At 28.7% G+C, this 14,653-nt stretch overlaps 2 protein-coding genes across 7 annotated transcripts; both read left to right on the top strand.

Moving 5' to 3' along the window:
- Positions 1-3,190: 3,190 nt before the first annotated feature.
- Positions 3,191-6,540, top strand: LOC149878608 (uncharacterized). Of its 2 annotated transcripts, none has more exons than XM_090072601.1 (3): positions 3,191-3,798; positions 4,092-4,509; positions 6,037-6,540. In XM_090072601.1, the coding sequence occupies exons 1-3, from the start codon at positions 3,566-3,568 to the stop codon at positions 6,439-6,441; spliced, it is 1,056 nt and encodes a 351-aa protein (XP_089928727.1). In that variant the 5' UTR covers positions 3,191-3,565; the 3' UTR covers positions 6,442-6,540. The 2 variants fall into 2 exon arrangements, with proteins under 2 accessions (XP_089928727.1, XP_089928728.1); XM_090072602.1 differs by having other exon boundaries at positions 3,533-3,798; positions 4,092-4,498; positions 6,037-6,287.
- Positions 6,223-14,129, top strand: LOC145193074 (centrosomal protein of 76 kDa-like). 5 transcript variants are annotated; one of them, XR_016447533.1, is made up of 12 exons: positions 6,223-6,349; positions 7,384-7,669; positions 7,795-7,986; positions 8,311-8,594; positions 11,485-11,732; positions 11,925-12,024; positions 12,107-12,270; positions 12,390-12,510; positions 12,879-13,116; positions 13,262-13,369; positions 13,447-13,664; positions 13,952-14,129. XR_016447533.1 is itself a non-coding variant. In XM_090072582.1 (12 exons), exons 2-12 carry the CDS (start codon positions 7,402-7,404, stop codon positions 14,088-14,090), a joined length of 1,947 nt encoding a protein of 648 aa, XP_089928708.1. In that variant the 5' UTR covers positions 6,223-6,349; positions 7,384-7,401; the 3' UTR covers positions 14,091-14,129. The 5 variants fall into 5 exon arrangements, 3 of the variants coding, with proteins under 3 accessions (XP_089928708.1, XP_089928711.1, XP_089928709.1); XR_016447532.1 differs by having other exon boundaries at positions 13,012-13,116; positions 13,305-13,369; XM_090072582.1 differs by having other exon boundaries at positions 13,012-13,116.
- The last annotated feature ends 524 nt before the right edge of the window (positions 14,130-14,653 follow it).

Consider the following 14,653-nt stretch of genomic DNA (forward strand, 5'->3'; position numbering starts at 1 on the left):
ACTATTTTATTGCAACTCTTATTGTCAGTAATAACTTAAGTAATTTAAAATTGACCATCTCCACTGCATCACTGACTTAGAAAAGCTGGTTATGTCTTTGGCCTTTTCTTTTTCTAGATAACTTTTTTTCAAAAAATTCCATATTTTAATGCATCCCTTTTTTTTGAGAGTTTCATTAGTTGAGAGTTTTTTTCTTTGTACCAATACAAAGACTCATTTTTTGCATTAGATTTTATTCTAGTCTATGGTGCCATAGTAGATTTTATTCTAGTCAATGGTGCCATAGTAGATGTTTTAGAAAAATACAAAGCTAAGATGATTTTTAGACAAGAATTGCAAGTTTGATTCTTATTGGTTTAGATTATACTTTAATGGTCTAAATATGATTGATATTTATTTGTTCAAAGGCCATAATTTCATTGAAAAACTAGTTAAATTGTGGCTTCGCTTAGTAAACGTGATTCTAAAATAATCCATTCATTATTGTTAATTGAAAAAGTTACAACTTTTCCAAATAATTGCTTGCAGCGATAAAGAAACATTTCACAAAGTCCCTATGCTGTGCGTAGGCAATATCAGAGAAGGGGGGAGGGGGGAGGGGGAGGGGGTGACTGAGGTCATTTGGTATTGGCTTTATGATACATAGGAGCCTCTGAATCCTTAACGCATAAATGTTTTAGACATATTATTATAAATCCTTACTTATGTAGTAGTACTATGATTTAGAACTATTCTAATGCTATTATTATAATTATTATAATTATTCTTACTTATGTAAAAATAAGCTATTTATCATTTAACTCTTTACATGTTATTTATGGTGAAAATGAATATCCTTTGTCTTAATAACCGGAAAAAATTCGTATTTGTTATTTATTACTATCATGACTAATGTTCAAAAATTTAATATTAATTTGTTTAATTATTACCCTTAAATTTAATCTGATAGGAAATAATTATTTTGACGCTGTTTTACAATTTTATTTATCAGATAGGAGCATCTTCTTTCTTTTCCTGTATTTCTTATCTTTGTGCATAGTAAGTTGCCTATTAAAGGATAAGAATTTACCTTAATAGAGCATAGTCTTCCAGATAAAATAAGAGATCAGTTGGTGTAGTGTGGTATTATTTTATTTATAAATGATAAAGATAATATCAATTTGTTATTTACAGTTTCCATTTGTTTTATGTTTTAATTGATTAATTAACTCATGAAGAGAGCACTTTAATAATGTGGCGCAAGTAAGTGGAAAAAGGGGACATTAACAGATGAAGCTGTCAATAAAAAGAGGACCATTTGCTTCATTCGCTCAACAATCTCACTCCCCTCAGTCCCAGGAAGCTTTAGTGACACAACCTAACGGTCCAAGTGTAAATAATAGTATTTATTTTCCAGCAGTAACTGAAATGCATTCAACTGCTAGCCATGATACTGGTAACAAAAGTGAAATACGAGTAGAGTTTATAGAAAAAGAAAAAATTAACCAATTTGAATTCTTTGGTAGAACTAGACATTGGAAAAATGGACACGAACAATACTACCTAAATGGACCTGTTTTTTAGAATAACTTGCTTCAAAATTCACAACACCGTTCCAGGAGATCCAGCTAACAGTGCATTTCCTTTACGATTACTCCCCATAACTCTTCTATTTGTGAGACATGTACAGGAGACTGGTTAAGCTGGAGTAAAGAGAATAATCTAAGTACTGGGTACCGTGCTTTATTGTCAAAAAAGTTATGCAAATCAATCATCTTTCAGTGCACAATCTGGAAGGAGTATTGTCAGAGAATAGAGAAAGCACAAGATAAGAACCCGTCTTATAAAAACTCAATTTTACTTAAAGAAAATTACATAACATATAAATGTGTTATATACAAGAGGCCTCAAAATGCGTGATAACCACTCAGCCTAGGTGAGGGCCTTGCTATAAGAAAGTTCTAATACAGCAACTGATAACTTTGGTATATTGTAAATAAATAGTTACTTGTGATTTATTATTTTTAAATAGTAAATAGTTGTCTAGTTAAAATAAATTATTTTCCCAAAATGTCTATTTTACAATATACAAAATTTATCATTTGTTACCGTAGATTTCCCTAATTCCGAACAAAATCGTACTTAAAGTTGAATAACTCCGCTTGCTTTTTGAATTTAATATTAATTTCTTTAAATAAATTAACTGGAACCTAAACTGAGTCGAACCATATTTAGCAACAAGTATATTTATTATAAAAATATTGTTAAATTTTAAATTTAAAAAGTAAAGTTTTCGTTCGGAATTAGGAACACGTGTTCCTAATTCCGAACGTACATATCAAATCCCAAAAAATGGCATTCAATTTAAAAAAGTAAATAATTTAGCTTAGAGTAAGGTAAAAAGATTTTTAATATTTAAAATTACTTTTATTTTAATGTAAGGGTATAATGTTATGTTGGTGCAGAGTGTGCATTATCTGTTTATCAGATCCTGTCTTCCATTATTTTTTTGTAATCACTTAAAAAAAAAACCTTCACAGTCACTGCGTGTTTCTGTCAGTTAACCAGAAGAAATCTCAGTTATTAGTATCAGGTCGGTTGCAGCCTTAGCGAATGCTTCCACAATAATCAAATAGAAAGCTTTTTTCTTGTTAACAAACGTTAAGATAAACAAGACGTTTAGAAATTCAATAAAAAGGTTAAAAGCGTTTGTTGGTTTCTAAGTTAATGTCGTTAAAATACTATTGTTAAATTAATTGCACGTAAAAACGCTAACTTTTGCAAAAAAAGTGCATTCCAAAATCTGTTCGGAATTTGGGAAACATTTTAATTATGCAGAAAAGTACTGTTTTTGAGATATCTTACGAAGTGTTGCTAATTTTTGACTTTTTTTTTCAGACAATTAATCACCATAAATTTCTAAATCGAATAATACGCAATTTAAAATACCTTTTTTTTTTTTAAGTAGGTTTTATATTGTTGGTTTTTCAGGGTTTTAAAAAGTGTTTTGCTTGCAATTAAAAAATTTAATGGTAGCAATATATATTTTGAAAATATTTTTCATATTCTCATTACCCTAGTCTTCCAATTTATTAATCAGTTTTCCTTTTAAAAATCCCTCAAAATTAAAAGATGTAACAATAAGTGAACAAAAGCTGTTCGGAATAAGGGACTGTTCGGAAGTAGGGAAATCTACGGTACATCTTACAGCATTGGAATTTGTTAGGTCACACGACAGTAATGATTTAATGCTCGTATGAGAGGCTATAGACAAGTAAAAAGCTTTTATTGCACGTTTCTTACAAGGAATAAAAGTTAAATCAGTAGCTTTTAAATTTGGAAAAAATCTTTGTGCTTTTGAACACATTTTTAACGTGTTTGAATAATGATAAGTAACTGAAATTGTATAGCAAAAGCACTTCATTTTTGTTGAGTTGGAATCTAAGCTAGCGCTTGCATACAACAATAGACCTAGCCTTACTAGAGAGATTCATGTAAGTTTTTATTAATTGTTATTGTATATTTTGTAATCTTAATTGTATGCAAATAGATTTAAACATTCATATGGATTGTAATAAAAAAGCATATGGATTGTAATAAAAAATTATTCTCAAGAGCTAATTTTGTTCTTACAACTGTTTATTCATTTCTGGATGAACTCTTTTTGTACTTTGGTGCAAAAACATTATCATTATGCTCTCAAGTTTGCAAGGTATGGAATAAAACTTCTCAAAGAGAATTTAAAAGAAGAAAAAACTGGGAAATTTTCATGCAACACTTAGAATGCAAAAAAAATAGCTACCCCAGTTTTTGTAACAGGTTAGTTAATATATGTATCAGTGTATGGCTATATGTTTGCATATTAATATACACTTATACAATGTATCACTTGGTTTTATTTCCCTATATTTCTTTTTTTCTTTTTTTTTTTTTTTTCTTTTGTTTTCTTTTTGTTTTTTTTTTTCTTTTTGTTTTGTTTGTTTTTGTTTTTTCTTTTTGTTTTTTTTTTTTTTGTTTTGTTTTTACTTTAACTATTAATCTTGTTTTTTGTTTTTCTTGTTTTATGTTTTTTTAAGTATTAAATTTCTCAAAAACTGCAATTTATAATTTAGTCTCAAGCTTTACATAAATCAAGATTTACAAGTCTTCCCAAGCTGGATTCTTGCTTTCACATTCTGTGAGCCATTCCATGCTCTTAAAATTACCAAAACTATACCAAAAAATTGTACTCTTCTTACTAATAAAGTTGATTGTGTAATTGGTAAATCTAAGCTTAATCCAACATTACCTTATGTGAATAATCACCCTTGCTTCAGAGCTAGTTTACTTTTTTTAAAGACATCTGCAGAATTTCAAGTATCTCCAATCACTATCACTGCTGATGTTTGGGAGAAATTAGAAAAACAGCAACTGAATTTTAGTACCTGTTTTAATCTTGATCAGAGTTCTTTACCTGGTGCTTTGGTCATGTTGTTTCCTCACTACTCAAGTTCAAAAAACTTAAATGTAGTTGCAAAAAGTATTAAAAAGGTTTCTTTTTGTTTTTGTAGCTTTTAAGTATAAGATTTTTGTGATATATAAAAGTTAATTGTGCAGGCTGTAGCAGATTAGAATGTTCAGAATTGGTGAGTTTGCTTTGAATTTTCTGAGTTACACACAGGTTACAGATGTGGCATTTGTTTACAAAATAAACCAATGGTGCTTAATCATATGTACTCAGGCGCTAATATGTAGAAATAGGGATTGTTGTAGCCTTAAGGTTTCAACCCCCCAAATAGAAAGATAGTGTGTTTATTATACAGTAATACTGTAACAAATTTTTTTTTTTTATAAGCATATTGTTAATATTAACCGTCAAGAATTTGTTTATGGGTAGAAGAGATGCAACATGCCAAGTTAAATTATTGGGAAAAATTGCTGTTTGTGAGCTACTTAATTTAAGTTTGGCATAATTTAAATCTTGTCTCTTCTATGCAGTTGCAAGTTTGATTTGTTCTAATCAACAAATGATTTATTTAAGACAACTATTTGTTCAAAATCATAAGTTAATACTCTGGTATTTGTACTCCAAATTGGAATTGAGAAACTCAACAAATCTGATAGATGATCAGAACAAAGTAGAAATTAGTTAATACTGCTGCTGCATTGTAGCGATTACAATGTCCTCAGATTCTCCATCATCTGCTCCACAAAATGCTAGTGCAAATGAATAGACAATGTTTTTTTTTTAATGATTGGTTATTTACAGTTAGCTTGAACAGAAAAAATATATATGTCAAGTAATGTTTATAGTTGATAGCAGTAGATATGAATGTAAATAGTTTGACTGTGTGCAGTTTAATTGTTTGAGACTTGTAAGAAGACTGGTTTCTCTTTTGCAGAAGGCATTACAGGTGCACTTTTTTCTAAGTTATCCATTATTGTATATTTTGATGAAATCTTCTGTCAAAAAATGAAGACATTAACACTGATGATACTGAAATTTTTGTATCTAGCAAAAAGATTGAAAAGCTTCTATATATTCCAAAAGTGCCTGACTATGATAAAGAAATTTTACAGCTATCATATAGGATATAAAAGACTATTCTTTACATAAGAATTGTGGTATGTGATAAAAAAGAAACTAGTTTTTGATTACTTTAATACGAAAGTATTAAAAACTTCATCAAAACTGACCCAAATAACCAATTAATCACAAGAAAAACACCATAACCTAGATACATTAAACTCTATAGTTTAATTGAAAAAAGTAAATAGCATCAAGAGTTTTTTAATTTACAAAAGATGTATTACTGTACAGTAATACTGTAAAATTCTCAAAACTCTACATGCCATTTGAACATGCTAAAGTATATACTTAAATATATATCGAGAGATACATAAAGAGAATTCACTTGTTGCATTTAACTAAAACCAAAAATTTATTTGACTTAAGAACACCAATACAATCCTAAGAAGTTTAGTTGATTTAATTAGGAAAGTTTAGTTGATTTAATTATATTATTTTGTTTAACTAATATATTAAAGAATTTAAAGTTTTTTAAATTCTTGATTTAGGATTGCGTCAAATCAAGCTTCTTGATGGTAGGCAGCTATTGTCTTGGAGGGCAAAGCAGCAAAGTTCATGGTGTTGTTTTATCAGGAGCAAATTTAAAATACTGTTACATGATTCAGTGCCCTGAAAATCAAAATCTTATGAATCAAAATTTTCTTGAAATGAAGATGAAGGTAGCAAACAAAAAGTCAAGCTGGAAAGATTTTTTAATGCTAATATTTTCTTGTGTGGGTAGACAAGAAGAGGCAAAAATTGAATGTGATCTTGTCGACAAGATGTTTCCAGGTGTTCAAGTTTTTGGATGTTTAGGACAAGGTGAGATTTTGATTGATGGTTCTAAGAAATCAAATAAATGGAAAGCCCGCCATGCTTACACATCTGTCTTTTGTTTAATTTCACTTCATTAAAAATTTGAACTTTAAAAGTTAGTGTCAAACATATCAGACAGTGCATAGAGGTCAGCCAGTGGATAAAGGCCAGCCAGTGGATAGTGGTCAGCAGTACTCATCACCCCATATTAGTTTATTTAAATCAATATAACTAGCTATGCATGCAGCAATCACTGTTCTAGCTCTAACAATTTTTTCTAAAGAGTTTTTATTGTTGAAATTAAATGTTTACCTAACAACTATTTCATTCGGTTTAAGAATTGGATGAGAAATGTCAAAATGTTAAGTTGTTTTGATTTAACATTTACTTACTAAGATGGTGGACTAAAAGATCAGCAAACAGTGTTTTCAGTTTGAGACATAATGGTTCTGTATTTTTTGTAAAAGTAGTCTACATTTAGTAGTTGCTTTATTATTATGAATATTGTTGATTATTTCACTATATATATATATATATATATATATATATATATATATATATATATATATATATATATATATATATATATATATATATATATATATATATATATATATATATATATATATATATAAGGGTTTTTATCACTATTCTTTGCTATTACAATCATTATTCTCTAAAAATATTTTGCTATTAGATATAAAAAACTTTAAGATTAAAATATATTAGGAAAAGATAGACTATAAAATATTTTGATTATTTATTTATTTCAAAAAATTCATTTGTCTGCTGAGAAAGATCTGGGTTTTTATTGATAGCTTTTTTGCATTTGTAATTAGTTTAATGCATAAATCAAATATGTGAGCCTTTATTTTCTAGTTTCAGAAAAGGGGCATAAATAAAGATAGTGGGGTTGTGTATTAAGTCATGATATAGTTTGACTAAACAACCCTTTTAGTTAATAAAACTCTGGAGACTTGAAAAGAAATCATCTAGTTGTTTAATCCATGTATTACAGTAAAGATAACTTCTTTTTACAGTTTATTAATACATTGATTATGAGTTTGCCACCAGAGAAAGTTGCTGAGTTAAAACAAGTCATACAAAGTCATTTGAATCAGCTCGATATTCATGGTCAAATGAGAAATGTACTTTCAGAGTCTCTGCGTCAAAATAATGTCGATGGTACTGACCAAGATAAAAGTATGATACAAATTTTAAAAAAACATGGCATTGTTGATGATATCATGAAAACACTGAAGTTTAATTCCAATGAAGGGAAAAAAGAATCAGATAGAGCATGGCTTCCTGATGAACACAATAAATGTAAAGCTGTTATTTTTGTTTACTTTTAAGTCAGATATAAAGTTAAAATTAAAAAAATATATATAAGATATTTTCTGTGAAACCATTAGCTTAACAACACAATCTCTTTAACAATCTGATTTTAGTTCCTGTTGACCCTGAGAAGCGTTATTTATATTTTCAATTGCTTGGTGGTAAAGCATTCCTTGAACATTTGCAGGACCCTGAAGATATTCCTGGAAACATAGCCAGTACTTTTACTATTCATGTTCACTTTAATGGGCAAAGATATAGTTCAAAAGCAGTGTCATGTGCATGTGAGCCAGCATTTGAAGAAGGTATATCTTTTAAAAAAAGTTTTAAAACATGTTTATTCATTATTTGGCTTTCATTGTATTCTTTAGTATTTTGTAGATGCCTTAGGGTTACTAACATTTGCATGTATTTTTAGATTGCATAAAATACATTAATTTTTTTTTTCTCTCTCTCTCTCTCTTCTCAAAGATTGGGAAAATGTTTCAAATGTTTAAAACCATTATTATCTAAATGGAGCAAAATTTTAAATATATTTTTCTCAATTTTACTAATTGTTATGAAAAATTTTTAACTTAATATAAGTTATAGCTTTTTTTTAGCATTTTTAAATTTATAAAAAATTTCAGGTTTTTTGATGGAACTTAAAAAAAACACATCATCTTATGATAAAATGCAAGAAGCACCATCTTTACTTTTAAATACTGATAAAATACATTTGGTTCTTGTTAAACATGATCCAACTGGAGAAGTACATTTAATTAGTTCATATCATATGGAATGGAGAGGAATCTTGTGCTCATCATCTGGGCGTGTAAGAAACTCCATCGAGATGAATGGTGTAGCAACAGAGTCTAAGATACCTGTTGGAGTTTTGGATATCAGAATGGACTTAATTCCAAGATTGCAACAAGTATGTAAGTGATTTTTTCATTTTTGTTTTTGAGTTAAACTTTACCTAACTCCCAACAAATTTCAATCAGTGGTATTTCAGGTTTTCCTATTCCAATGGTATATTTCCTATTTTCCAATGAGAAACAGCTGGATTTAAAGTAAACTTCTGAAGATGAAAACTAGAAAAAGCACTCAGCACAAGAATCATACTTTTGTTTAAATGTATTATCCACAAAAACTATGGAAACACTTATTGAAATTTGTAAAAAGATAATGCACTGCTGACTATTTTGATTTCAACACCAAAAAAAATTGATTTAGATAAAGTAAATCATAAGTATCTGTTCTAAGTAAAATAGATATATATTTACACAGCAATATAACAAAAAAAAAAATCTACAAAAAGAAAAAATATTACAGTGGCTTTCAAACATATAAGGTAATTTAGTTTTTTTAGCAATTACTTAAATTAAATGATGATTTTTAAAAAAATTTAAAAAAATATGAAGAGAGAATTTTTTTACATTTTTATTTGGAATACATTGTGTAACCAAAGTTTAAAAAAAAAGTATTACTTTGGTGCCAAAATCAATCAAAAAAGAGATTTAGGTCAAAAAACTATTTTTAAAAAAATGTCAAAAATATAAGGTGTGTTAATTTAAACTCAAACTAATTATACAAGAATCTTGAAAATTTGTACTTGCTCTGACCAATATAAGTTACAAATGAATTTGAAAAAAAATCCATTTCTAACCAGTTTTTTTAAGAGATATTTCAGTTGGTAATTTCTTTGTGCACCAGAAGCAGAAAAACGGACAGAAAATCACTATCACAAGAAGTCAAATGGCAAATAGTTTATCCAAATCCAAACATCTCTATCCAAAGATAACACAAAAAAATCGATGAGAAATAGCAAGACTGTATGGTGTTTTACAATGCTGTGTTCAAATAACATTGAACAACTACAAACTTTGAAATGATGTAAAAGATTCACCAAGATTTGGTAGGCCATCAAAGCCTAATTCTAGTGATCAAAGCATTTTGCATTGAAGGGTAAGGAAAGATCCCAAAATTAGCTATTAAGAACTATCAGCTGAGTTTAGCAATAAGGCTGGTTATGTTAGTGTTAAATACAGCACAGTTAAATGTCTTAATAAAAAAAGTATTGATTGTTGTTGCTGCCAGAAAACTGCTTTTAAGGGTGACAGATAGGATTAAAAGATATAAGTGATGTGATGAAAGACTTCACTAATCAGTAGAAGACTGGTCTAAGGTCATTTTTAGTGATAAATCAAATTTTGAGGTGGTTAAGTGTAAATCAAGATTTATTGTTAAAAGATTAGCTTCAAACAAATTTAAGGAAAGATTTTGTGTACCAAGAGTACAAGACAGTGGTGGCTCAATAGGTATATGGGGATGTATTTCTCATCAGGGTGTAGGATTTCAAAATATTTTTATAGGGAAAGTTAACCAGTATAATTCCAAAGAGGCTTTGGAAAATAAGCTTTTACCTGCTGTTAGGTCATTTTTTGGAAGATGTAAAAATTGGATTTTTCAACAGGATGGCGCAATGGCACATATTGCCAACTTGATAAAAGAGTGGTTTCAAAACCAACATATTACTCTTGTACCATGGCCAGCACAATCTCCAGATCTGAAACCAATCAAAATCATTTGGTCTTGGATGAACAAGAAATCAAGAGAGAATGTGGAAAGCTTTGCACAATTGAAAGTTGTACTGGAGAAAATTTGGGACAAAATCCCAAAGGAATTATGTATGCATCTGAAACTTATTTAACCCTGCGTAAAAGCACGTGGTGGTCTTGCAAGATACTGAATTAAAGTTAAAAATTAAAGCCTGAGCTTATTTTATTTTATTTTTTGACACATATTATATTTTTTTGACCTAGTTCTCTTTTCTGATTGATTTTGGTACCAAATTATAATTTTTTTATTCGTTTATTTTTTTCTTATTTTGGTTATACAATATATTCCAAATTTTTTAAAAAATATTTTAAAAAATATCGCTTTTTTTTTTTCTTTAAAAAAAACCATGAAATAGTGTAAGTGATTTTTGAAAGCCACTGTATTTACTTCAACTTCAAAACTAAAGGAACTGTTAAAAGTATATCATCAAAAGCATATCTACTCAGTAGTTGATGGCATCCATTGTTCTTAATAACTTATGAGACACAGACCGGATAAATTTGTCAATTTGAACTTATTTTATTTGTGACCAGGTAGTTCTAAGTTTCTGATATAATTCTTCATTTCTAAATCTACTATGCCAATATACTTAATCATCAAGTTGTTCCGATAAATAAGGTCAGGGATTGCGCATTAGAGTGAATTTGCTTGTATCAAACCATGACTTGATAAGTTTTGATGTGTGTTTGAGATTATTATCCTGTTGGAATGCCCACCATAGGACATGTTTTCATCTACCAAAGATATCATTTTATTATCCAGAATTGATATTTGTACATATATTTGTTTATGAGATAGAGTGGTTCCAATCCAGATAATCCTGAAAAGCATCCCCAAACCATCAAGCTTTTCCCACCCCCATGTTTCACGGTTCCAATACTGTAAAGTTTTTTTTAATAATAAACAGTTTATGAATAATTTGCAGTGTTGTTATACAATATAATGAAATGAAGATAAAAGTTCCCTTAGTTTTGAAATGTTACTTTTTTAATACTGTTTTCTATTCAAAAAAACAGTTAAAAGAGAGTCATTCAAGTGAGAAAAAAACAAGAATGTTTCACATTTATTAGCAAATAGTATTAAAAATAATTTTAAGTTGTTTTAAATGTTTTTTATTTCTGGAAATACATTTTCATTTAGAGTTCCGTTAGTTTTGGAGGTCAGTGTATAATATGAAATAATTATAATTCATTATTTAATAGATTATATCAACAGATGTCATGACCACACAGATGAATTTAGAAAGAAGTCGTTTAGCTGAGAGAGAGCGTTTGTTTTTGTGTTATTCCAAACAATGGTGGCGCGAATATCTTCAAATAAGATCATCTCATTCTAATAGGCTAGTCAAAATATTTGCTCAAGATGAAAACTCAGTTCATCGCCTAGTGTGTTCTTATGTCAAACCACTAAGATCTGGTCGATTACTTGATACTCCTAGACAAGCTGCAAGGTTGTTTTTCTTAACTATCAATTAGAAATAACTGCTTTAATTATTGAATCAGAAATGAAAAAAAATTTTATTCAATAATTAGACTGATTAGAATAATTAGATTTATTTTCAATGATTAAAATAATTAAAATTATTTTCTTAATGTTTAATTTTGTAATAATAAGATAAATGATGTTTCTGTTCCTCTGTTAGATTTGTCTCACTGCTTGCTTATCAAAATTATCCTTCAATGAGTGGAGGGTCTCATGAAATGTGGACAACAAGGCACTGCTTTCTTTCACGGGGAAAAGGAGTAAGAACAGTTGATTGCTCTTCAATATTCATGAAAATTCAAGATTTGTTGCAAATTATTTTTAGTTCAATTTTTTAATAAGGATGTAGAAGATCATTCAGTGCTGTTGTGTTCGCTTCTGCTCGGTTTCGGATTAAATGCCTTTATATGCATTGGGACAAAAAAAAATAACTCTCCTTATTCGTGGGTTGTTACCATTGCAACAGATGGCACCATTTTGTTTTGGGATAGCTTAACAGCTCAGAGGTATTTAATTTAATATTCTAATTTTTTTATCTTTATTTTTATTTTCTTTCAATTGAATAATTTCATTTTCTGTTGAGTTAAAAAAAAATTCTGCTAATATTTATATATTGTGCTATCAGGTATTTGCATAAATCTATTGATCCAAATGAGCCACCCAATGTACTTCCTGTAAAACCAGAACATCCCTTTATAACAATTGGCTGTTTGTTTAATCATGAGTCCTTTTATGCTAATTCTCAGGTAATAGAATGTATATTTGTAAATTTTAAACTGTTTATGTAAAAGATTTTAAAATTTTTTGGTGTGTTGTTTTATATATAAAGTTTGCTATAAGTTTTTGCAATCTCATGAAAGTGTCAAAATTCTGGTTCATTCATTTAGAGTCAAGTTTCTAAGAATACATTTAGTCTGCAATGAATTAGTCTGCAATAATCAATCATTCGTTTAAACTTAGGTCGTCAATTGTTTATCATTTTCAATCAAGTAATAAAGTAATCATGTTAAAAATACTCCATTACTTGTATAAAGAAATAATTTCTTTTTATCATCTTAATTAGTAGTAATTGGAATTAAAAGTAACTTTTTTTTTAGCGATTATTTTTCTTAAGATTTCTAGGCATCTTCAACCTCTGAAAAATTGAGTGGAAGGAATATCATTTGATGTTCATGTTCTAATACAAGTATAAGACTTATTTGCCATTTAATTATGGTATAACTGTTGGTATAACTGTGTTTAATTAGGCTACTGATGCAATAAATACTTGTTCATTTGATATTCTTAATCAAGCACATTGGAAGTCAATGAGTGTAGACGCCATTAAATCCGTTTGTGGTCGCGGCCTTATGGTAGGTTCTCTTAAATTTATACTTTAAACCTGTTGTATTTTCTTGAAGTTGATAAAAAGTTAAAGTTAATATTAAGTTAAATTTACTAGTTAATTAGAATTTAATTATTGTTGTTAGAATTTTTTTTTTAAAAAAAAACTTTCAGCCTGACGTTGCTCCGTTAGTACATTTGATTCCTTCTTCGGTAGATGCTGTTTTTAAAAGCAACGAAATGGAAAACGAGTTGAGGGCTTTTGTTTTTCAACACAGAAATGTAATATTTTTATGTTTTTTTTTTAATGGTTGCTACGTGTGTATTATGATTTAGCTTTGACATGCTCTGTTTAATAGGACCTTGGCCTAACAACACAATGGGACGATGAGCTCAGTTATCTTCTTTCCCCTGCTCTTGCAGCTTATGAGTTTGAGCAGTCTAATGGTGTCACCATAAGTAATGATGATTTCCAGCATGCTATTAGAAGAAACGTACCAGACGGACACACTTTCAAAGGTTTCCCTATCCAATTTATTCATACGAACACGAGAAGAGCTTTTTCTACTTGCTTGAAGTAAGCTTATGTCATAAAAATATCGTCATGCTAAATTAGTTTGTGAAAATCCTCAAAGTTTAAGGAGATCAAGTTTTTCTATTATCGCAGTTTCAATTCTGAAATATGCTATTTTTGTATCGGTGAATATTTTCAAATGAATATTACATATCTAACTCTTAACTGTTTTTTTTTACATAATTAAACTATATTTTGTACGCTCATTTGCAACAAAAAATAAATATATAAGCTCTTTGGACACTAATAAGGGTTTTAGTTTATTTTTATCTTTTTTTTTTTTTTACAAGAGCATCAACTTGTAATGATATTATATGTTGCCGAGGTGATCAAGTAAAACTGGCCCTTCGAGTCCGTGTATTTCCATACCCTGAAAGAACCTGTGCAGTTTGGATGATGTTTGCTGTAAAATATAAGTCAGTTTTGTAAATATGAGATAGTAGTGATCATAATATATTTATTTGAAAAGTTAGGTCTTTTCTTGCACTGTATTGTCAGAACAAAATGAAAATTTAAGACGTAGCTTGTAAAAAGGTACCCAATCCTGTCATCTAGTTCTTGCGCAGATTCACTTTTAAGCAACTTTACATAGGTATATAAGTGAATATTAAAAATCAGCTTGCAAAAATGTAAACCTATCAGTTTGTGAACAATTTTAAAAAAGCTTTTTTTATTAAAGTTTAGTCATCGTTAAAAATTATTACACTTACTGAATTGCTTTTCATATTTTTGTATACTTTCATAGAAGTTATAAAATTCTCCAGAAATGAAGAATGATTAATTGTGCAGTTATTTTCGCTATAATTTTTTAAAGATTTTATTCCTTATTTTATTGAGCAAAAAATCACACTGTTAACTCCATTTTCATAATTAGGTATCTTTTCATAAACCACGGCACATTTGGCTATAACTCAATACAAGTTAAACGCATGCATGAGATAGGAATTTAAGATAAATTGAGAATCAAATCGGCGTAAAAATAATAAGTTACA

This window comes from Hydra viridissima, unplaced genomic scaffold (assembly GCF_058129835.1).
Source record: "Hydra viridissima isolate aposymbiotic clone 2 unplaced genomic scaffold, HvirCarnegie_v1 scaffold_15, whole genome shotgun sequence".
NCBI lineage: Eukaryota > Metazoa > Cnidaria > Hydrozoa > Anthoathecata > Hydridae > Hydra > Hydra viridissima.